The 25,388-nt window shown below is 40.0% G+C and overlaps 1 protein-coding gene across 1 annotated transcript in view; it reads left to right on the plus strand.

Moving 5' to 3' along the window:
* Nucleotides 1-17,777, plus strand: part of FAM186A (family with sequence similarity 186 member A) — a 76,420-nt gene extending 58,643 nt beyond the window's left edge. The window contains exons 6-12 of the mRNA XM_032421095.1: nt 3-764; nt 939-1,155; nt 1,369-2,698; nt 6,416-6,608; nt 9,471-9,610; nt 10,835-11,017; nt 17,756-17,777. Of these exons, the coding sequence (XP_032276986.1) occupies nt 3-764; nt 939-1,155; nt 1,369-2,698; nt 6,416-6,608; nt 9,471-9,610; nt 10,835-11,017; nt 17,756-17,777 (2,847 nt within the window). The remainder of the gene's footprint in view (nt 1-2; nt 765-938; nt 1,156-1,368; nt 2,699-6,415; nt 6,609-9,470; nt 9,611-10,834; nt 11,018-17,755) is intronic.
* The last annotated feature ends 7,611 nt before the right edge of the window (nt 17,778-25,388 follow it).

The raw sequence follows: 25,388 nt of genomic DNA on the forward strand, positions 1-25,388 counted from the left end.
AGGCCCAGGCACTGGGGATGACTCTCACCCCTGAGCAGGTCCAGGCACTGGGGATCACTCTCACCCCTGAGCAGGCCCAGGCACTGGGGATCACTCTCAGCCCTCAGCAGGCTCAGGCACAGGGGATCACTCTCACCCCTCAGCAGGCTCAGGCACAGGGGATCACTCTCACCCCTCAGCAGGCCCAGGCACTCGGGATCACTCTCACCCCTCAGCAAGCTCAGGTGCAGGGGATGACTCTCACCCCTCAGCAGGCCGAGGCACTGGGGATGACTCTCACCCCTGAGCAGGCCGAGGCACTGGGGATGACTCTCACCCCTGAGCAGGCCCAGGCACTGGGGATCACTCTCAGCCCTCAGCAGGCCCAGGCACTGGGGATCACTCTCACCCCTCAGCAAGTCCAGGCACTGGGGATCACTCTCAGCCCTCAGCAGGCTCAGGCACTGGGGATCACTCTCACCCCTCAGCAGGCCCAGGCACTGGGGATGACTCTCACCCCTGAGCAGGCTCAGGCCCAGGGGATCACTCTCACCCCTCAGCAGGCCCAGGCACTAGGGATCACTCTCACCCCTCAGCAAGCTCAGGTACAGGGGGTCACTCTCACCCCTCAGCAGGCTCAGGCACAGGGGATCACTCTCACACCTCAGCAGGCCCAGGCACAGGGGATCACTTTCACCCCTCAGCAGGCTCAGGCACAAGGGATCACTCTCACCCCTCAGCAGGCCCAGGCACTCGGGCTCACTCTCACCCCTCAGCAGGCTCAGGCACTAGGGATCACTCTCACCCCTGAGCAGATCCAGGCACATGGCATCACTCTTACCCCTGAGCAGTTCAAAGCATTGGTGGTCACCCTCACCCCTGAGAAATGCCAGAGCTTGGGTTTCACACTCACCCCTGGGAAAGTTCAGGCACGGGGGTCTCCTCTCACTGTTGCACAGGCCTGGGAATTGGGGGTTCCTATTACTCCAGAAAGTGCCTGGTTGTCAGCTGTCACTCTTACCCCTGAACAGACCCAAGCTTTAGGTGCCCCTCTCTCCTTAGAACAGGCTCAAGCATTAGGGGTTTCTTTCTCTCCAGAACACTTCTGGAAATTTGGAGTCCCTCTCACCTCAGATAAATTCCATTCTATAGAATCTCGCCTTGAACAAGTACAAACTTTGGGAGCCCCCTTCATCCCAGGACAATCCCATCCCATGGGTATTACTCTCATGTCTGAGGAGGACCAACAATCAAGTGAACAGCCCTCACCACTTGGGGCCCATCCTCCTCTAGAACGTACCCCCCTGAAAGTTGGGATCATTCCTGTTACTGATAAATCCATTATAGGTGCTCCTCACATTTCTAAGCAGTTCCCCACATTGGCCCCTTCCAGTCTTAGATCATTTCAAAGATTGAAGGCTTCTGTCCTCCCTGGGAAATCCATTACATCAAGCCCTAGGCAAGCCCCAGCATCTGCTCCTATTGCTGAGAAGTCCTCTGTATTTGAGGTCTCTTCTACTCCTTTGCAGATATCAGGGTCTCCTCTTTCCCAAGACCCTGGGAAATTGCTAGGAATGAGAATTCTTTCTGACCCTGGGAAGCTCTTGGCACCACAGACTTTTCCTTCCTCTAAACAGACCCTGGTTTCTGAAGGTCAATCCACCTCTGTTCAGTTTGTAGCACCAGAGGTCCTTCTATCCCCTGGGAAGCTTGCACTGGAGACCCTTCTTAGTTCTAGAAAGTTCTTAAGAGACTCTTGGACCCCTCAGCTACCTCTGATATCAGAGGCCCCCCTTGCCCCCAGGCAGCCCCTTATATCTGGAGTCCCACTCTCCTCTGCACAGATTCCCAGTCTCTTGGCTCCTCTTTCCCCTAGGAAGCCCTTGGTTTCTGGGACCTCTTCTATCCTGGAACCTAGACCCTTAACACTCTCTGAGCAGCCCCAGGTATTCCAGCCCCCTCCTACCTATGAGCAATCTCTCTATCTACAAGTTCCTTCTACTCTTGGGCAGCATCACACTTCCCCACTGTGGATCCCTCCCACCCCTGGGCATCCTCCAACACTATGGACCTCCCCAACCCCTGGGAAGCCCCAGAAAGATATGTACTCTTCTATATCTAAGAAAAGTAAGGAAAGATTGGCAATTATTTCTTCTCTGAAACCTAAATCAGTCCCTTTTACTGCAAAGGACTTCCAAATATCAGAGGTCTCTGACACTTCTGAAGAAATCCAGACACGCCATGATCCTATTGCCATGGAACAATTTAGAACATTTCAGTCCTATCTCACCGATTACAGGACACCAGTATCACAAACCCCTTACATTGGTGGGAGGGCCCTTCCCCCTCTCATGAAGCCTCTTACTACTAAACTACCCAAAACGTCACAAATTTCATCTTCTGAATGGGACCGGAAAACCCAGTTCCCCCCTATAGACAAGTCCTGGATACTGACTTCAGATTCAGTTACCAAGAAACCTAAGATGATGGTGTCGCCTTCCTCTCCCCAAGAGCTCAAAGAGCAGAGGTATTTTGTTGATGTGGAAGCTCAGAGAAAGAACCTGATACTCTTAAATCAGGCCACAAAATCTTCTGGATTGCCTTCACAGCTACACACAACAGCCAGGAATCTCATAATTGAGACACTTCATATGGACACAGTTCGGCTGGGATACCTATTCCGCAAGTACATTGCTTACAGGCTGATCCAGCGTGCAAGGTAGATGTAAATATTGAATGTCAGTTTTCTGGTTTAGTCCTGATTTCAAATATCCTCTCTTCATTGTCCCATAAGTATATACATATCTGTCATATTAGATGTTCTAGAATATTATCTTATAGAAGGTCTGTGGTATGAAGCCTATTTAAGATACCAAAAGGAGATAAACTTTTTCAGAAATAAAAAATGTCATATAACATGATCTATTTCATCCATTTATATCTCTAGCTAAGATATATTTTGTGGATCATGGTTGATCTCCAAAGTATCAACTTTAAAAGCTTGCTTCCAATTATTCTAAACTTCTTTTTTTTTTTTTTAAGATTTTATTTATTTATTTGAGAGAGAATGAGATAGAGAGAGAGAGAGCATGAGAGGGGGGAGGGTCAGAGGGAGAAGCAGACTTCCTGCTGAGCAGGGAGCCCGATGCGGGACTTGATCCCGGGACTCCAGGATCATGACCTGAGCCGAAGGCAGTCGCTTAACCAACTGAGCCACCCAGGCACCCTCCAATTATTCTAAACTTCTAAGTATTCTTTTTTTTAGCTGTTTCTTTTTCCTTTTTTTATTATGTTCAGTTAGTCACTGTATAGTACATAATTAGTTTTTGAAAAATTTCTAAGTATTCTAAATTTCTTTCATCTTCTTGGGTTCACCACAAGATGTATGATTCTTAAAATGGGAGATGGCAGGTTATATACAAGATGTTGCCATGGCAACTTCGCTGCTAAACTGACATGGAGGAAATAGGTCCTGGTCTTGATTTTTAAAAATTGCAGAAATAGGGAAAGTGACAATTGTCCTGCTACCCTTAGCACTTATGTTTGAGGTTACCAACCTATTATTTGGGGGATATCTTTTACCTAAAATTGTAAGATGCCAAACGAAACCTATACTAGAAAAGGTTATCATTAATATTATTTATTATTATTTATATACCATTAATTATAAGAACAACTTATATCATTTATTCAACAAACATTTATTGAATGTGGCAAGTATTGTATTAGGGTTCTCATGAAATTTACATTTTTGAGGACTGAATTAATTTGGGAACTAAGGATCAGAACAAGGTACAAAAACAGACTTATTCAAGATATAATCAAAACATTTATTTATTTATTATTCATTCTTTCAAAATTTTATTTAAATTCAAGTTAGTTCACATATAGTGTAGTATTAGTTTAAGGGTAGAATTTAGTCATTCATCAGTTGCATACAACACCCAGTGCTCATTATATCAAGTGTTCTCATTAATGCCCATCACCCAATTACCCCATGCTCCCCACCCAACTCCCCTCAGTTTATTCCCTATATTTAAGTGTCTCTCATGGTTTGCCTCCCTCTCTGTATCTTATTTTTCCTTCCCTTCCCCTATGTTCATCTGTTTTGTTTCTTAAATTCCGCATATGAGTAAAATCTTATGGTATTTGTCTTTCTCTGCCTGACTTATTTTGCTTAGCATAACACACTCTAGTTCCATCCACATAGTTGCAAATGACCAGATTTCATCCTTTTTGATGGCTGGGTAATATTCCATTACACACACACACACACACACACACACACACACACACCCCACATCTTCTTTATCCATTCATCAGTTGATGGACATTTGGGCTCTTTCCATAATTTGGCTATTGTGATAATGCTGCAATAAACATGGCATGTGCCCCTTTGAATCACTATTTTTTATCCTTTGGGTAAGTGCCTAGTAGTGCAATTGCTGGGTTGTAGGGTAGTTCTAAACTTTTTGAGGAACTTCTATACTGTTTTCCAGAGTGGCTGCACCAGTTTGCATTCCCACGAAGAGTGCAAGAAGGTTTCCCTTTCTCCGCATCCTCACTAGCATCTATTGTTTCCTGAATTGTTCATTTTAGCCATTCTGGCGGGTGAAGATGATAACTAATTGTAGTTTTGATTTGTATTTCCCTGATGATGAGTGACGTTGAGCATCTTGTCCTGTGTCTGTTAGCCATATGGAGGTCTTTGGAAAAATGTCTATTCATATCTTCTGCCCATTTTTTAATGAGATTATTTGTTTTGGGGTTTGTTAATTTTTTTAAGTGGGCTCCATGCCCAATGTGGGGCTTAAACTCACAGTCCTGAGATTGAGAGTCACATACTCTACCAACGAGCCAGCTAAGCTCCCCAGGTTCATTATTTTTAATAATATTTTGTACCTTATTTAGAAAGGCCCTCTCCACTCTGAGAAATATAAAAAATTCTTTCTAGGTTTCTTTTGGTACTTTTATGGTTGGTTATTGGTTTTTTTGTTTTACATTTAAGTCTCTGATTCACAACTTCCTGTTGAGAGATATGGATGTGACTTTTTTCCACATGGCTACCCAGTTGCCCCATCACTACTTACAAAATAATCTACCTTTTCCCCTATGGTTTGAATGTACCTTCATCGTAATTCTTGTATCATTTAGGTCCATATATAGACTTTCCATTATTTTTTGTTGATTGCATAGAGATGAGTCATTTCTATTTTTTATTATTCATTGTAGTTTTATTATTATGATGTGGAATCTTTGTGATAGTAATTAGTGCTATTTGCCAGGACTTTTCAATGAAATGTAAGCAGAATTGATATATGTCATTTCTGCGTTGAGCTTGTCATTGTTAGTTTGAGACCCTCCAGAGTCTCCTTTTCCTCTGACATAACCCACATTGTTCAAGGTGATGGCTGTTCAGATAGCCTGTGTCCTTCAGAGTATACAATGAAGCTCACTCCCTGATGAACCATGATGGATTTGTAGTACGAGCAACAAGTAAAATTTTGTTGTTAGCCACTGAGATTTATATTCTTCTTTCTGAGAAAGTTGTACTTTCACTGGAATCCGCATTTTCAGTAAGCACCATCACCACCCCATCACCCCTGCCCAGATGATTCAGTCCAGGTGATCAGGGTCCACATTTTGAGAAATGCTGGTATTGTAGAAATAGAGAAGATTTGGGTTTGCTTCAAAATCTGATATTTATTAATTATGTAACTTCAGAAAATTACTTAACTTTGCTCATATTCCTTTTCCTCTTCTGTAGAACAGAGATGGCAAAACACTATCTGTTCAGAAGGCTTAAACGTGGTGGTATATATTATTGTAAAGAGAGAGAGTATATTTTATGATTGTTCCTCAAGATCCTATGCAACATCTTCCTATGAGGCCTTCTTTCTTCCTCTTGTTAGTATGAATTATGCTCTTTTTGCTCCAACAGCATGTTTAATTTCTTTTCTATTTAATTTAATTTAATTTCTATTTAGCATTTATTTCATTCTCTTTGGCATAGTTAATTTATTAGTCTCCTATTCTGGCTTGTAAGTGCTTTGAAGGCAAGGACAATGCCTTTTTCACAATTGTATTAAATGCTTTCTATATGTCTTATACATATCAATACCAAAATTTTAATATTAAAGTATATATTAAATAGACTTATATCAATAAATCTATTAAAATATAAAACTATTAAAATAATAAGCAACACTATTATAACACTAAAAAACTCTAACATTAATGAAAACTTGACAGTCATAAAGATTTTTGAAAGTTTAGTCATATAAGAAACTAGATTAAGGCCTCATTAAGCAAGCCTCCCACCCCTATCACATCCCACTCTACTTGCTAAGGATGAGAACTGAAAGTAACTAGGCCCAGGTTTGCTGAGTTAGGGTCAGTCGTTATATCAATCTCATTCTTGTTAATTTTTTTCAAGAAACAACATAATCAGACGATTACAAGCCATCCAAAACACTGGGAAAGGTTATGAGACCCAGAACCTCTTCATAATGCTGAGCAGAATTGATGACTACCAGAAAAAGATGATGCAGGTCTGGACCAACAAGCAGAAGTCTTTAGAGCAGAAACGGAATCAGTGCCTGGGGAAAATGATGTTCTTATTTAGCCAGGTAACTTGTTTTCTATTGTCCCTCCCCAGTGTGTTGTAAGAAAAATGAAAGTGGTAAGCTTGGAAAATAACATTTACCTGGAGCTACCATTTTTATTAGTCTCCTAGGGCTGCTGTAACAAATTACCACAAACCTGATGGCTTAAGACAACACAAATATATTCTCTTGCAGTTCTGGAGGCCTGTTCATGAAATCAAGGTGTTGGCAGGGTTGTTTCCTCCTGGAAGCTCTGAAGGAGAAATTTGTTTCATGCCTCTCTCCTGGACTCTGGTAGCTGCCGACAATCCTTGGCATTCCTTGGCTTGTAGCTGCATAACTCCGACCTTTGCCTCTGTCCTTCCCCTGGCCTTCTTCCCCGTGTGTCTTATGTCTTCTCTTCTGTCTCTTATAAAGCTATATGTCATTGGATATAGGACCCACCTGGTTAATCCAGGATGATCTCATCTTGAGATCCTTAATTACATCTATAAAGACCCTTTCCCCAAATAAGATCATATTCATAGATTCTGGGAAACATATCTTTTGAGGAGTTCACCACTCAAGCCAGTACACCATGACCTCAGTGAAAACTCCTAACTTGACAACAGAGATACTGGCTGGGATGGGAAAAGATTAGAATAGGGGAGACTTCCATAAAGTCTCCAAAGGAGTTGACTCCTTCCTAGTCAACTCGCATCTACCAGCCTCTAGATATGAAACATCTTGAAGTCACCACTCTCCAACTGATTCATGATGGTTACTTCTCTCCTCAAAACTATCAGAAAGTGGGGTACCTGGCTGTCTCAGTCAGTGGAGGATGCGACTCTTGATCTTAGGCTTGTGGGTTCAAGCCCCATGTTGGGTCTGGCGATTACTAAGAAATAAAATCTTAAAAAAAACAGAAAACCCGGGGCACCTGGGTGGCTCAGTCGTTAAGTGTCTGCCTTTGGCTCAGGTCATAATCCCAGGGCCCTGAGATTGAGCCCCGCATCAGGCTCACTGCTCAGTGGGAAGCCTGCTTCTCCCTCTCGCACTCTCCCTGCTTGTGTTCCCTCTCTCGCTGTCTCTCTCTCTGTCAAATAAATAAATAAAAATCTTAAAAAAACAAACAAACCATCAGAAAGCAAAATTTAATAGAATGAGTTTACAATAAAGGAGTTAAAAGTTTATTTAACTTGCTTACATAGCACCAGGCATGGAAGATCCTGTTAAACTCTGACATCCACTCATTATGTCCCAGAGCTTGTCTGAGATAACCATTAGTATGCTTTTGGGAGTGAGAGTGACCTTCCAAAAACTTATAAAGCTGAGATTAGAGTTCTTTGCTCTGGGATTACATGCTCCCATTACATGCTCCAGCATGGAGTTCTAGAACACTCTTGGTGTTCTAGGAATATTTTATATCTATATATCCTTTTCTTTCACTAAATTAATTTATAAAATTACTTGAAGCTTTAGAAGGTACAAAGAGATTTATCATAGCTGATCCAAATCAGACATATTCTGAATTTTCCACAACAGTTATATTTCAAATATTAAAGCTCTTTGACCAAAAAAAGGGATATTTTTGAGGTTTTGGTTTGGAAAATATGGCCAATGTATGTGGAATAAAGCAAGCTGAGTTGGCAGTGTCATGAACTAACAGGAATCTCATATCTAGGACATTTCAGAGGATGAATAAAGGTCTGGGCTCAGAGGATCCACAATCTAGATGATGAAGTGGTTATCAAGGCATAAGAAGGGAGAGGAAAAAGCAAAAGGGAGAAGAGGGTAGAAATAAATAAATACCTTACACTGGTCAAGAGGTTGGTTCTCCTACCAGATTGTGTGGGTTCAAATCAGCTTTGCCACATATTAGCTAAGAGACCTTGGGCAAGGTCTAAATTTTCTGAGCTTCAGATCTCCAAATGTAAGATGAGGATAATAACAGTACCCACCTCTTAAGATTGTTGTAAATACCAAATGAATTAATATATAAAAAGCATGTAACATTCAGCATGTATTCAGTAAGTGTTAGCTATCATTAGATTTGCATAGTGCTTCACAATTTATAAGGTGCTTCCATATATATTATCTTATCCAACACTCACAACAACCATGTGTTATTATCCTTGTTTTAGAAATGAGGAGAGGGGCGCCTGGGTGGCTCAGTCGTTGGGCATCTGCCTTCGGCTCGGGTCATGATCCCAGGGTCCTGATCCCACTGATCGAGCCCCACATCGGGCTCTCTGCTCAGCGGGAAGCCTGCTTCTCTCTCTCCCACTCCCCCTGCTTGTGTTCCCTCTCTCGCTGTGTCTCTCTCTGTTAAATAAATAAAATCTTTATATAAAAAAAAGAAATGAGGAGAAAGGTGCAGATAAAATTAGCAACTAACCCAAAGTCACACAGCTAGGAAATGAGAGGACTAGAACTACAGCTTATGCAAGACCAATGGGTTTTTCTGTTTTTTTTAAAAGATTTATTTATTTATTTGAGAGAGAGAGAGCAAGCAGGAGAGTGTGGGGGAGAGGGGCAGAGGGAGAGGGCGTCTTAAGCAGACTCCACATCTTAAGCAGACTCCACGCTGAGTGCAGGGCCCTACCCGGGGCTTGATCCCACAACACTGAGATCATGACCTGAGCCAAAACCAAGAGTCAGATGCTTAACCGACTGTGCCACCGAGGCTCCCCAGGACCAATGTTTTTATATAACATAGTGGCACCTCTGAAATTGTGTGTTGGAAGTGGAAGTGTGATTGGAGGAAGAGAGAAAGAGGATGGAGAAAAAGGATTTGCAAGTCCATGGAAAATAGAGTCATAGTTTAGCTAGGGCCAGCTCAGATCTTCCTAAAGACTCTGACCTTTTTTTCCCCATGGTTTCCTTTTCTGATTTATTTATTTTTAGCTTCAAGGGATGTATAAATTGAATCTTAGTCAACCTATCCCTTTGATCATCGATAAAAAGCAGATACCTGCCTCTACCAAATTTGTCCAACAGCTGCTAATAGAAGACGATGGAAAGTCTGACACATTGAAGAAATTTCGGTATGTGCTTGAAAAAGACTGACATTAAACCTTCTTTGGATGATATGTTGGACCTAATACTGGTTTTTTCCTGCCCAAGAGTTTCCCCTTCCCCACAATTATGATATGGTGCAGTAGAGAGTCTAAGGTAGCATAGATTTTCTTAGTCAATTTAACAAGAAGCTTCTTTATGTATATTTCTACATAAATATTTAACATCTAATTTTGAGTTCCTTTAAAAAAAGAAATGATGCTGGTCTGCTCCTTGTCTGCTCTTTTCCAGGAATGATGTAAGTCCAGTTTTCCCTTTAGTGGCTCCCCTTTGTAACATTCCCAAGACAGGGGCTCTCTTGTTTCTACAGGTGACATGACAATTATGGTCCTGGAGGGAGATAAACTGATCTCTTATAATGTGTCTTGGGTGCCTCATCTCACATGCATGGGCTTACCCCAAAGATTCACCTAGGTATCTATTTTTCCATGTCATTAATTGTGAATGCTAAAGACTTCAAATAAATGGTTGGACCAGGCAGAACTTTTTGAATAAAGTGTTAGAATTCTTTTATCATACTTTTGAACTTATATCTAACTGAATCATAACTAGTGTCAATAGATTTTTCCAGATGAAAGATTAATTTCATTAATCATATGAGGACATACATTTATAGATTTGTGGAACATTTATTAATATGTTATATTCTATTTGAATTTGAATTGTTTTACTTTTGCTCACTTAATAAATTAGTTCAACTTCAAAAAAATTAAATAAATTAAAAAATAAACCTGGTCTTGTAAAAAAAAAAAATGAAACTGATTTTCCCTACCATGAAACAAGTTATTTTAACAGAATGAAGAAACTTAGAAACATTACTTTTTTCCTTTTTTAAAAAAAAGAAGGTAGGAGCTTTGGGAAGGAAGGGGAAAAGAACATTTCTGGGAAAAAAAACAGTCTGGATATGGTCTATATATTCCATGAAGCTAAGAAGATAGTTTTAAAATAGATTACTAGGTGAAGTCATGAAAATGCAGCTTTCAGGGAAGAAAAAAATTTTTTTCAGCAAATTCTGCTATTTTAATCCATCTCTCAGTCAAAGGGGGCATAGCTAATGTTCTTCAGTGCCAGAGAGGACATTATAGGACAAGATAGTGGGGAAGAGCAAAGGGGAAAATAAGATTCATACATTTTAATTGGATATGGAGTTCAGGAGAGTTTGGCACTTTCAATTAGTGTCTCTGATTCTCTAGACAAGAAGACCAAATGGGAGCTATCTGGAATGCTGATCTGTCAACTTCAAGCTACCCAATAACAGAGAAGACATCAATAAATTCGCTCTGGGCCCAGTTGGGTGGGTACCCAGATATTCCTATGCTACTCCAGTTAGATGTTCAGTCTATCTTCAGAAAATCTCTTGCATCCATTAAATCACAGTAAGTAAAGGGATGGGAGCACTTTGGTAATGGGGCCTTTGGTCATATACCTTCTGTTTCCCTAACTTGACCTTATCTTATAGCACCAGGGAGTGACCAAAAGCAGGTGCTTGGTGTGAAGTTAGACATTACCTTTTCCAGATGCCATATAAATAGAAGTATACAGTATGTAACCTTTCAAATCTGGCTTTTTTCACTTAGTGTAACTCCTATGAGATTCAGCTATATATGTATCACTAATTCATTCCTTTTTATTTAGTGACTGGTATTATTCCATTGTATGGCTGTACCACATATTTTCATCCATTTACCAAGTGAAAGACATTTGAGTTGTTTTCAGGGTTGGGCAATTATAAATAAAACTGCTATAAAAATTCCACGTTTTTTTTTTTTTAAGATTTTATTTATTTATTTGAGAGAGCAAGCGAGGGAGAGAGCACAAGCAGGGGGAGCGGCAGGCACAGGGAGAGGGAAAAGCAGGCTCCCTGATGAGCAGGCAGCCCAATGTGGGGCTTGATCCCAGGACCCTGAGATCGTGACCTGAGCCAAAGGCAGATGCTTAACTGACTGAGCCAGCCAGGCACCATATAAACAGGTTTTGGGGTGAATGTAAGTTTTCACTTCTCTTAGATAAACACCCAGGAGTGAGATTGATGGGTTAGATAAGTGTTATGTTTAACTTTTATAAGAAATTGCCAAGCTATTTTCCAAAGTGACGTTTCATCTCTACATTTATTCAGCGGGGCTAGTTCTTGCCCTACCTCTGGATGAAAACCTAGGTGGTTCTGTGACATTTCTGACAACTTCACAGTAATATGTTTATCTGGTTAGTAAAATGTCCAGAACCATGTATAAGTAAACCTTTGTTTTGTTTTAAAGTTGAGGCTTCTATCTTCCAGCTAAGACTATTAAAACTTATAGTCAGAGAAGGAGGATATGAACAGCTTCTTTTTTCTGGCCTACTGCTTCTGTTCCTACTTTTCTAGCTTGCTACTATGGGACCCTTTAGGGATTAGAGCTCTGGAGAAGAGAGAGAAATGGAAAGTTCTTATTGACTATTACTGTTGTGTTTTCTAACATCAGTGCTTCCTGAATGTGGCAGATTTCTAAAGCTGACTCTTTCATGAGGTACTTTGGTCAGTTCCTTGGAGATTGCCATCACTGGAGATCTCTTATCTGCAGATTTCTTGATATCGTCAAATATATTTCTATTCTGGGGCATCTGGGTGGCTCAGTCAAGCATCTGATTCTTGATTTCAGTTCAGGTCATGATCTCAGAGTTGTGAGATCGAGCCCCACATCAGGCTCCATGCTTCTTTCTCCTTTCCCTCTCCTCCTCCCCCAGTTGCACTCTCTCTCTAAAATAAATAAATAAATAAATAAATATATACATACATATATATATTTTTCTATTCCAACTGGTTGTTGACATTTGTGATACCTCCAGCTATTCTCTGCTGAGTCTGCTGAGATGTGTTTGCATATTTATGCAGCCCTCCTGGACAGAATCCATGACAACCCTATGCCATCTTTCTTGGGTAGATGTATATATGGCCCACATCTAGTCTACAGGAAACAGTGGAGCTTACTTTGTCCCGGTAAACTCTGAGGTCGAAAGCTTATCCCAATGCAGCAGCAGCCTCTTCTTTGCTTCTACTGTTAGTGCAGCTAGCCAATCAGTCACTGCCTTAGCCTTTTTTAGGGATTGAATCAGGCCCCATTTTATGGGCCTCCAAAGTGCAGGGGCCTGTGGTAAATTCTTAGAGTAGAGAAAGGATAGGAGTGCTCTCAAAATCTTCTCCTTGACCATTTCATACTCTGAGAATGAGTTAAAAGATTAAGAGTCAATTACTTTGGGGGCACCTGGGTGGATCAGTCCGTTAAGCAACTGCCTTCGACTCAGGTCATGATCCCAGGGTCCTGGGATCGAGCCCCGCATTGGGCTCCCTGCTTGCAGGGAGCCTGCTTCTCCCTCTCTTCCCCACTTGTACTTTCTCTATCTCTCTGTCAAATAAATAAATAAAATCTTAAAAAAAAAAGAGTCAGTTACTTTGTAAATCCCAGTTTAGCACTCCTCTTTGAAATCTGGTATCTATTGTTAGGGTTTCCAGATTTAGCAAATAAAAATATAGGACACCCAGGTAAATCTGAATTGCAGATAAACAAAAATGATTTAGGGGCGCCTGGGTGGCTCAGTCAGTTAAGTGTCTAACTTCAGCTCAGGTCATGATTTCAGGGTCCTGGGATCAATCCCTGTGTTGGGGTCCCCGCTTGGCAGGGAGTCTGCTTGTCCCTCTGCCCCTCCCCCAACTCATGCACATGTGCACGTGCTCTCTCTCTCTCTCAAATAAATAAAATATATTTTTTAAAAAAACAGAAGTGATTTAGTATAAGTATGGTCCATGCAATTTTATACTTATACTAAAAACTTACTTGTTTATTCAATTTTAATTTAACCAGGCATCCTGTATTTAATCTGGCAACCTTTCCATTGTGCTTGTTAAAACGTTTTCATGTGCTACTACATACAAAATATGTATTAGGAGTTTCCAACTTGTATAGTTAGATGCCTGAAAACTTTCAGAATAGGAGATGGTAAAAACAGTGAAAAAATTAAGACATTATAGGAAATAGGAGAACTGAAGTCTTGGATTTTTGCTATTTTTTCACTAAAAATATGCAGTTTTAAGACATCTTAAATTAGTAATAATGGGCACTATATGATCAATTACTATTTGCCATCCTCCCCTTTTTTTCCCCACTAGAATCTCTTCAAGGTTTCCTCCCTCAAAAAGGATTATATTTGTTTTACTTTGTGGAAGTTAAAGTATAAACCAAGAGACTTTCTTTCCGTCTGGATTTAGTTATTTCTACCATCCTCTAGATCTCAGTTATTCCTTCTGAACTGTCTTCTCTAACTCTTCCTATGTGCTCCCACAGTATCTTGTAATTAACAGTATCCTAGCACTTACCATTCTATATTGTGATTGCCTCATTACTCACCTGCCCTGATTTTAGACAATATGTTTTAGAGAGATTAGTTGTGTTGAACTGACTCTACTTTTGCTCTGCCTGCTTTCCTTTCAAAAATATTTACTGACTACTTAGTATGTAGCAGGTACTACAACTAGGCACTGAGATACAATATGTGGGAAGGGTTTAGGAGATCATAGATGCCAGGCAGAAGGAAAAAATATGTGTAAAGATCCAGGGCCAATAGCACATTGCTTCGTTTACTTTATCTCCTAAAACAAAAACAAAAACAAAACTAAAATAAACAATACCTCCCCCTACTGCTCAGTTCCCCTTCTTCCTATTTCCAACAGAGGTGACTGGAACTAAAATTTCTCTTCCTGCCTGGAATTAATGCTTGGAGCTACTGCAATCTTTGGTAATCCTGAGGTGATAACCACAGGATAATAAGACAATACACCAGGAATACGGAGCAGGAAAATAAATAAAACCCTGCCCTTGATCCACATCAAGTTGCTAGAACAACCCTGAGTACACCTGCCTCTGGGCTTTTGTTAAGTGAGCAATAAATGGCCTTATTTGCAACCATTCCTAGTCAGGGATTACAGTGATTAGCAGGTGATTACAATACACCAGGGCTACCTATAGTCATGTGAGCTTGAAAAGAATGTGTAACCTGCTATTTTTTTTTAAAGATTTTTTATTTTTTTAAAGATTTTATTTATTTATTTATGAGAGATAGAGAGAGAGAAGCAGAGGGAGAAACAGGCTCCCTGCTGAGCAAGGAGCCCCATGCAGGACTCAATCCCAGGACCCCAGGATCATGACCTGAGTTGAAGGCAGACGCTTAACCGACTGAGCCACCCAGGCGCCCCTGTAACCTGCTATTGTTGGATAAAGTAGTCCAGAGATGTCAATTATATCCAGTTGACTGATGGTGCTGTTGAGTTCAACTATATCCTTAATAATTTTCTGCCTGCTATATCTGTCCACTTCCTATAGAGTGTTAAAGTCTCCAACTACAACAGAGGATTCACCTGTTTCTCCTTGCAGTTATCTATCAGTTTTTGCCTCCTGTAGTTTGATGCTCTATCGTTAGACAAAACATTGATTATTATGTCATCTTGGAGTATTGACCCCTTTATCATTATTAGATATCCCTCTTTATCCCTGATAACTTTCCCTGCTCTGAAGTCTACTCTGTCTGAAATCAATATAACTACTCCTTTCTTTTGATTAGTGTTATCATGGTATTTTTTTCCTATCCATTTATTCTATGTGTCTTTATTTATTTTTAAGATTTTATTTATTTATGAGAGAGAGAGAGAGAAAGAGCACATGAGTGGAGGGCGGGGCAGAGGAAAGAATCTTTAAGGAGACTCTCCACTGAGCATGGAGAGAATCTTTAAGCAGACTCTCCACTGAGCTCCATCCCACAACTCACAAGACCATGACCTGAGCCAAAAACAAAAGTCAGACACTTAAATGACTGAGCCACCCAGGCACCCCTCTTTATATTTAAAGTCAGTTTCTTGTAGACAACATATATTTAGGTCTTAGTTTTGGATACACTCTGATAATCACTTTTAATTGGTGTATTTAGATCATTATCATTTAAGGTGATTATTGATATATTTGGATTAATATCTACCATATTTGTTATTGTTTTCTATTTACAGCTCTTGTTCTTTTATCTTTCACACTTTTTCTGTATTTTGTAGTTTTAATTGAGATTTTATAATTCCATTTTCTGCAGTTCTTGGATATTTGTTTTCTTCAGCCTTTTTTTTTTTTCTTTGCTTTTCAGTTTTGGAAGTTTCTATTACCATATCCTCAAGCTCAGAGATTCTTTCTTAGCCATAGCCAGTCTAATAATGAGGCCATCAAAGGCATTCTTCATTTGTTAGTGTTTTTGATCTCTAGCATTTCTTTTTGTTTGTTTCTTAGAATATCCATCTCTCTGCTTACATTATCTGTTCCTTTATGTTGTCCACTTTTTCCATCAAAGTCCTAAGCCTATTAATCATAGTCATTTTAAATTCCCAATATAATAATTCCAACATCCCTACCATACCTGACTCTGGTTCTAATGCTTGTTCAGTCTCCTCAAACTATATTTTCTGCCTTTTGGTATGCTTGTAAGTTTTGTTAAAATCCAGACATGATGTACTAGGTGAAAGGAACTCTGGCAAATAAGCCTTTAATGGTGTGGTGTAAGGTATAGGAGAAGCGGAAACATTGTATAGTCCTATGATAAGGTCTCAAGTCTTTTGAAGAGCATATGCATCTGGTCTGTGAACTTCACCAGTGCTTCTCAATATCCCCCACTCCCACCTTTGGTGGCACAGGATGGCTAGAGGAAGCTGGAATTGGGTATTTCTCTTCTCTCACATAAAAGGCTAGAGTTGAGGTATTTACCTTCCTCCAAATAAGTTAGGCCCTAATGAAACCCCCATAGGTTAGGCTTTGGTAAAATAGTTTATCTTGAGGGCGAACTTAAGAAGAACAGTATGGTCTGGTATTTTTCAAAATGGTTACTTTCCCCCTTCTCCTGAGAGAAACATGAGGGAATTTTTCTCCAATCTTCACTGTGAGGACCTGGTAGTTTCTAGAGATCCCTTTGACTGGGACCCCTGGAGTTTTAAACTCTCAGACTTGTTCCTACTGAGCCTCCCACAATTCATCAAATAAAGTGTAAGTTTTCAAGGCACTTGGGTGGCTCAGTTAGTTAAGCATCTGCCTTCGGCTCAGGTCATGATCCCAGAGTCCTGGGATGGAGCCCCCATTGGGTTCCCTGCTCAGCAGGGGGCCTCCTTCTCCCTCTCCCTCTCCCTGTGCTTGTGCTCTCTCTCAAATAAATAAAATCTAAAAAAAAAAAAAAAAGTGTAAGTTTTCTACCAGCACTGGTTCCTGCAGAAGTGTCTACTCCTGGGTTTCTGCTCCAGGAAGCTGTGATTCTCTGTATCGCCTATCTATCTCTCCAATCTGGGGAGCAATGGTTTGTCCTGTGGCCTCCCTTCTCTGAAGGATCTAAGAAGTTGCTAGTTTTCAGTTTGTTCAACTTTTTACATGTTGTTAGGATGGAGTAGCAACTTCTTGCATATATTTTTCAAAAGATTTCTGTGCACTTGCTTTTTGGTTGCAAAACTGTGCTCCTATGGAACATGTTTTTTAACCTGCTTAAGTATTTCACTTGACAGTACATCTTTAAAATTTTTCTATGGTAATAGAGACTTACATCATCATTTTTATTGACTGCATGATATTCATTGTATAGTTCTATCACAATTTATTGAACTGTCCTACTGATAGAAGCTTCATATTTTTCAACATTACAAACAATGCTGCAGCAAATACCCTTGCATAAGTTTGTATACTTATATGGTGATTTCCCCATGAAAATTCCATTAAAATAATATTAATTTTTTTCCAATTACAAAAGTAAGGCATGTTCATCATAGAAAATTTGAAAAATATAGATAAGTCATGCCCAGAAATAACCATTGTCAATATTTGATCATGTTCTAACATTAGGTATAAGAAGACTGTCTAATAAATAATAAGCTATTGCCAAGCCCTGCTCTTCCTGGGAGACATTCTGCCTTATTAACGTGACTTTTATAAATAGAGATTACACATCAATTTTACTAGTTTAACTTTGTGAGTTCTGGAGGCACTCTTATTTTCCCTATGAATCATTTATATTCCAACAAATGTATTTAAGAGCAATTTGTAATAAGATTAATTTTCTTGTCTTGTTTCCAGGTTTAAGAAGATTCCCAAGTGACTGTAAAATTAAACACAAGCATGTTGAAAGTAAATTTCAGTGTTGCAGTAAAATTCCTATTTTGCTCTTTCATGTATATGCATTGCTTTGCCTATTTCTTTTTTTTAAAGATTTTATTTATTTATTTATTTGAGAGAGAGAGGGCATGAGCAGGAAGAAAGGCAGAGGGAGAGGAAGACTCCTCACTGAGCAGGGAGCCTGATACAGGACTCTATCCCAGGACCCCAAGACCAAGACCCCAGCCAAAGTCAGAAGCCAGATGCTTAACCAACTGAGTCACCCAGGCACCCCCACTGCTTTGCCTATTCTGTGCTTTTACATTCTACCTATTGTTCTTTAGGTTAAACATCTTCATTTCCAGACTATTAATATGAGCACTCAAGAAAGAATATCGTTTGCTCTAGATTATTAGAAACACAAAACAACAGACACTGTGGTAGGCTGTCATAAAAGGGACATAATATGGCCACTGACATGATGGCAAAGTGGCACAGTCTACCTCCCAGAACCTAAACCCAAAGATGCCTCAGAAATAAGAAATGAATGGATATTAAAAAAAAGAGAGAGAGGGGCGCCTGGGTGGTTCAGTCAGCTAAGTGGCTGCCTTTGACTCAGGTCATGATCCCAGGGTCCTGGAATCAAGCCCCACATCTGTCTCCCTGCTCAGCAGAGAGCCTGCTTCTCCCTCTACCTACCACTCTGCCTACTTGTGCTCTCTATCTTTCTGTCAAATAAATAAATAAAATCTTAAAAAAGAGAGAGAGAGAGAAGAAAACCAGCAGAAACCCCTGGAGGGTCAGAAGGTGATTGTGATTTGGTAAAGAAGGGAAATAGTAGCCTTGTACAGAGGAAAGCCAGGCTCCAAACATGGGGAGTGAATTTGCAGAGAAATTTTGAGTTGGGCTCTACCCCCAACATTGCCCAGACTCAGATCACTGCCTTCCCTATCAGCGCTACCATATTACCGGAAAGCAGATTCATAGGGGAACACTATTGGGATGTAGAGTAAAACAAGCACAGTAAATGCTGACTTAACCAATAAGCATCAAAGGGCTTCCTCCTACCTCCCCCAACCCATAGATCTTCTTTTCATCCAGAGGACTAGATGATACATTCTTAGAAAAGAAAAAGCCTATGGTAAGATACAGAGAGGTTCACTAAAGAGCAAAGCATCCTGATGAGAATGAGGATATTCAAAGTCGGAACCCTGCTCACCAGGGGTGGCACAGCTAAGGCTTAGGTTTTGATTCCTCCCACTCCTTTCTCCATCCATTACCTACCAAGATGACTGATAATTGATACCCATGAGGGAAAATTACCTCATAGAGAAAAATAACTAGAAAATTAGAAAGGCAATAAACTAAATAACGTACTCTAGATGACAAGAATTAATAGAATACATGCCAAATAAATGTCCCTCAAGAGGATACTGATAATGAAGCAGACACAATTAATAAAGAAATAGGTAGGATTACTGAATATTCAAAACACTGTTGAAATAAACTCATTAGATGACATAAACAGCAAAATGGACATAGCCCAAGATCACATCAAGAAATGTTTCCAGAAGACATTGAGAAGGAATTAGAGATGAAAAATATAAAAATTAAGAAATATGGAGGCTAGACATAGAAATATCAGCATTTCTATAATAGGAGTGCTAACAGGAGAGAAAAAAGTAAATGGAGGGAAGATGATACATGAAAAAAAGTGAGGACTTCCAAAGAAAGATTGATATTGAAAGGGTATACGGGGTGATAAATAGGGTTGATATGGGAAAATGAATACTTACTGATATTTTAATGAAATTTAAGAACTCCAAAGGCAAAGAGAAAATTCTAAAACCTTTCTAAGAAGAGCAGCTCACCAATAAAGAAAATCAATCAGAATGTGTCAGACTTCTCAAGAGCAACATTAGGAGCAGGAAAGCAATGAAGAAATATTTTCAAAATATTAAAAACAAATTTTTTAAAGATTGTATTTATTTATTTATCTGTCCGAGAGAGAGAGAGAGAGAGAAAGAGAGAGAGAGACTGAGAGGACAAGCAGGGGGAGTGGCAGGCAGAGCGACAAGCAGGCTCCCTGCTGAGCAAGGAGCCTGATGCAGGACTCAATCCCAGGACTCTGGGATCATGACCTGAGCCAAAGGCAGACACTTAACCAACTGAGCCACCCAAGCATCCCTAAAAACAGAAACTTTAACTCTAAAATTTTATATTCAGCTGAGCTATCAATTAAAAGTGAAGGTACAATAAATATATTCTCAGACCTTCAAGGTCTCAGCAGATTATCATAAAGACCCTACGAAAATATTCCTGGAGGAAGTAATCTATCAAAAATTTTAGGAAATGCTATAAAATATAAGATAGTAAGAATAAGAAAATAACTTCCTGAAGTTTATTGTCTAAAAAAGCATTGTATAGGGGCGTCTGGGTGGCTCAGTCAGTTAAGTGTTGGACTCTTGTTTTCAGCTCAGGTTGTGATCTTGGGGTTATAGGACAGAGCCCTGCATTGGGCTCCATGCTCAGCAGGGAGTCTGCTTGAGATTTTCTCTCTCCCTTTCTCTCTGCCCCTCCTCCGACTTGTGCTCTCTCTTCCTCTCTCTCTCTCTGGAATGGATGAATAAATCTTAAAAAAAAAAAGGAAAGCAGGGGGCTCCTGGGTGGCTCAGTCGGTTAAGCTGCTGATTCTTGATTTCGGCTCAGGTCATGATCTCAGGTCCTGGGATTGAGTCCCACATCAGGCTCTGCCCTCAGTGGGGAGTTGGCTTGGGGTTTTCTCTCTCCCACATCCTCTGCCCGTCTTCCTCTCTCTCTCTCTCTCAGGTGCTCTCTCTCTCTCAAATAAACAAATATTTTTTTAAAAAGGCATTTTAGGGGCACCTGGGTGACTCAGTTTGTTAAGCATCCACCTTCAGCTCAGGTCATGATCCCAGGGCCCTGGGATCGAGCCCCACATCCGGGCTTCCTGCTCAGTGGGAAGTCTGTTTCTCCCTCTGCCCCTCCCCCACCCATGCGCTATCGAGCTCTCAAGCTCTCGAGCTCTCTCACTCACTCACTCTCTCAATAAATAAAATCTTTTTTAAAAAGGCATTTTATACACATACATACACACCCCAGATATAACAAAGTAGGGCACAGAATGCAATATCCAGAGATAGGGAAGAGTGCATGTGTTTAAGTATTTATCCTACTAAGGAGGAAGATACAGATAGGTATTGATAAATTTCATAAATTAAGGGAAAAAATACAAGTAAATCCCTTAACAAGTTAGGAATAACCAATGAAAAACAAATATAAAATGCATGCCTTTCAAACCCATAGATAAAACTGATTTATCCAAGGAAATGAACAAGAAGCAAAAGAGAGAAAATTTAAACAGTTCTAACATAGAAGTAATTTAATATGTTAGTTAAACACACCAAAGATAAAATTCTCAGATTGAATTAAAAAACAAAACCTAGCAGTATAATGTCTATATGAGACACATTTAAAAGTAAGGTTGGACAAGTTAGAACAAAAAGATGGGAAAAGACAACTATGAACCAAAAGAAAGCCAAGCAGATGTCTAATATCAGACCAAAAATAGAATTCAAGGCAAAGATCGTCATTAAGGGCAAAGAGAGACTATAGATAAAGAACATGTAATATATAGAAAATATAATGCATCTATATTAACATAGATGCTTATTACAATATAACTTCAAAATATACAAAATAGTAACTGACCCCTGGCTCTCCCTGCAGCCCTCTAAAATGATGTTTATTTTTTTAGAGCAGGAGGAGGGGCCGAGAGAGAGGAAGAAAGAGAATCTTAAGCAGACTCCATGCCCAACACGGAGCCCAATGCACGGCTCAATCTCATAACCCTGAGATCATGACCTGAGCAGAAATTAAGACTCGGATGCTTAACCGACTGAACCACCCAGGCGGACATCCCTAAAATGATGTCTATCTTAACTCCTATACCCCCCTCATCAGTTGGCCTGGAAATGAGGTGGGGGTCTTCCTCACTCCTCAATGCTACTTCTAGATCATTCTTCCCTACTCTCTAATAATACTCAAGTTTAAATCTCCTGTCATAACACTATATACCACCCATTGCCTTCTCTGTTGTAGTCTCTTTCCTGCTCCTTGCTTACTGTCACCCTATCCAGTACTTCTGTCATAATCCCTAGCAATTTCAATATTCATTTAGTTCTTTCCAACACCTGGCCTTGCAATGTTTTGATCTGTTCTCCTTCAGTGACTTAATCCTCTAGCCATTTAGTCATACCCTTGACTTTGTCATTGTAAAAACAAAATAAAACAAAACAAAAAACCCCCCTGCAACCATTCCATAATCCAGTTTCAAATAACTCATTCTCCAAACATCACCTCTTTACAGATCACCCCAGCTAGTACCCCAACTCTAACAATCCTTTGATCCCCAGAGACCTTGTACTTCATTGATTCTACCACCTTCATAGTGCCCCTCACCCTTTCATGTCCTCAATTCCTTTGTAATCTACTTTAAATTCCATGATAGATAATAATGATAGATAATCTGTCCCTTGCATATGCGCTCAACTCAAACTCACTTGCTCCTCTTCTTGCTCCACAGTACTCCTTGGTTGACCACAACCCAGCTTAAATCAAATTTTCTCAGCCTACTCCATTCCTGTACCCTGGAAGCTGAATGTATCTTCAGAAAAACATTCAAAGTTGCTGACTAGTCTTACATTAAATAATCATTAACCTCAACTGGCCCCATAATGCTGCCTGGCAAACATACTGTATTTCCCTAATCCATTTACTCTGACTTTCCTGGACAGCAATTTTATATTTTCTCCTATCTCCTCAAATTTCTGAGGTCTTCTCTTTCATCTTCTTTCTTGGCTGATGACTACGTTCCTTTTTACACTGAGAAAATGGAAGCAATGATTAACTCTACATACTTCTACCACCACATCTCCCTAACTCTCTGCTTTTGTAACCATGTATCTACTTTCTTTCTTGTTACCTGTGGATAAAGTATCTGACTCCTTTCTAATGCCAGCCCCTCCCTTGAACACTAGATCCTATCTCTTTTCTTCTATTCAAGGACATTGCTTCAGCAATTCTCCCATCTCCTTCTGTATCATCATTTTTTCCCTCTCTATAACATGATGTTGTTTTTCTCAACTTTGAAAAAAAAAAACCCACAAAACCAAACAATTCTCTTAGGCCCACTTCCTCCACCGCTTACTGCCCCATTTCTCCCCCTTCCTTTCATAACAAAGTTCCTTTTAAAAATTATGTAAACTAATAAATAAAATCTTAAAAAAAAAGGGGGGGCGCGCCTGGGTGGCTCAGTCGTTAAGCGTCTGCCTTCGGCTCAGGTCATGATCCCGGGGTCCTGGGATCGGGCCCTGCATAGGGCTCCCTGCTCTGCAGGAAGCCTGCTTCTCCCTCTCCCACTCCCCCTGCTTGTGTTCCCTCTCTCGCTGTCTCTCTCTCTCTAATAAATAAAATCTTAAAAAAAAAAAAGTTATGTAAACTGTCTCTAATTTCTCTCCTCTCCTGAACCTACTCTAATTAGGTCTTTGTCCCTACTCCATCATCAGACTTGCTCCTGGCAAGGTCACCAACAACCTTCAGACTGTTAAATCCAATGGTCAATTTTCAGTCCTCTTACTTGACCTATCAGCCAACATTTGAAACTACCGATCACTCTGTTTCTTTGAAATAATTGTTTCACATGGGTTCCAGGACATTATACTCTCCTGGTTTGCCTCCTAACTTTCTGGCCACCTCTACATCTTTTTTGCTGGTTCCTTTTCATCTCTCTGACCCCAAAATGTTGGAGTAATTCAGAGTTTACTTCTTGGACCTCTTGTCCTGTCTATACTCCCTTGATGGTCTCACTCAGTCTTATGGCTTTAAATACTATATATATGCTGATGATTCCAAATTTTTATCTCAGCTTCGACTTTCCTCCAAACTTTGCCCCTGAATTTTAGTCCTATATACACAGCTATCCACTTGATATCTTCACTTAGCTGAGCTCCTGATAGCACTAGCCCAGTCCCTGATGATACTTTTTGCCTTGAATTTGTAGCTTCAATTTATCTTATATAAAATAGCTATCTGTTTTATTTCTGTTTTTCATTTTGTTTTGTTTTTGGTGTTTCTGTTCATATTAGCCTGGAATACCTACTTATATCTCTTTCATAGCTTGTCCACAATCTTTTATTTTAAGTGTGTCTTATAATAGATAATATATTGCTAGACCTTAATTTTGAAATCCAGTCTTCAATCCAACCTGAGTTTCTGCCTTCTCATTAATGGAGTTAACTGATTCACATTTATTGTAATTCCAGTTATATTGGGACTTATTTTTGCCATCTTATAAAGATGAATATAATGGATAACTCTCTAAGAGCTAATTAGGAAAAAAAGAAGATTCAAATAATCAAATCACATAATGAAATTATGAGAACTAGCTACAGATACAACAGAGATAGAAAACAATATGATGGGGTGCCTGGGTGGCTCAGTTGGTTAAGCATCTGCCTTCAGCTCAGGTCATGATCTTGGGGTCTTGGGATAGAGCCCCGTATTAGGCTCCCTGCTTCAGTGGGGAGTCTGCTTCTCTCTCTCCCTCTGCCCCTCCCCCCCGCTCATGCTCTCTCTCTCTCTCAAATAAATAAATAAAATCTTTAAAAAGGAAGAAAAGAATATGATGGTCAATTATAAGCTAATAAACTAAATAACTTAGATGAAATAGATGATTTTTGGAAAACTATAAAATTTCAAAATTGGCAGAAGAAATTAAAAATATGAACAGACCGGGGCGCCTGGGTGGCTCAGTCATTAAGCGTCTGCCTTCAGCTCAGGTCATGATCCCAGGGTCCTGGGATCGAGCCCCGCATCGGGCTCCCTGCTCTGCGGGAAGCCTGCTTCTCTCTCCCACTCCCCCTGCTTGTGTTCCCTCTCTCGCTGTGTTTCTCTCTGTCAAATAAATAAAATCTTAAAAAAAAAAAAAAATGAACAGACCAAATACCTATAAATAAATTAAATAGCAATTAAAGACCTTTCCCCCAGAAAAAAAAACCTTAGGCTTTATGGTTTTACAGTGAGTTTTACCAAGCTTTCAAGGGACAAATAATCCCTTTATCAATTAAATTGCTCCAGAAAACAGGAAAAGGGAAAAAGCTGCCTAATGATTTATTCCAAAATCAGATAGTACAAGAAGAGAGAATCATAAACCATGTCACTGATGAAAATAGATTTTAAAAAATAAATGCAAAGAGGGCGCCTGGGTGGCTCAGTTGGTCAAGCAACTGCCTTCGGCTCAGGTCATGATCCTAGAGTCCCGGGATCAAGTCCCGCATAGGGCTCCCTGCTCAGTGGGGAGTCTGCTTCTCCCTCTGACTCTACCCCCTCTTGTGCTCTCTCTCTCACTTTCTCTCTCTCTCTCTCAAATAAATAAAAATCTTTAAATAAATAAATAAATAAATAAATGCAAAGAAATATTATCCAACTGAATTCAACAGCCAAGGTGTTCTTCCAGGAACACAAGAATAGCTTAACATGAGAAAACTGTCAATGTTATTGACTATATTTATAGAGTAAAGGAGAAAAATCACAT

The sequence above is a fragment of the Phoca vitulina genome, unplaced genomic scaffold, assembly GCF_004348235.1.
Source record: "Phoca vitulina isolate PV1807 unplaced genomic scaffold, GSC_HSeal_1.0 scaffold23, whole genome shotgun sequence".
In the NCBI taxonomy this organism is placed as follows: domain Eukaryota; kingdom Metazoa; phylum Chordata; class Mammalia; order Carnivora; family Phocidae; genus Phoca; species Phoca vitulina.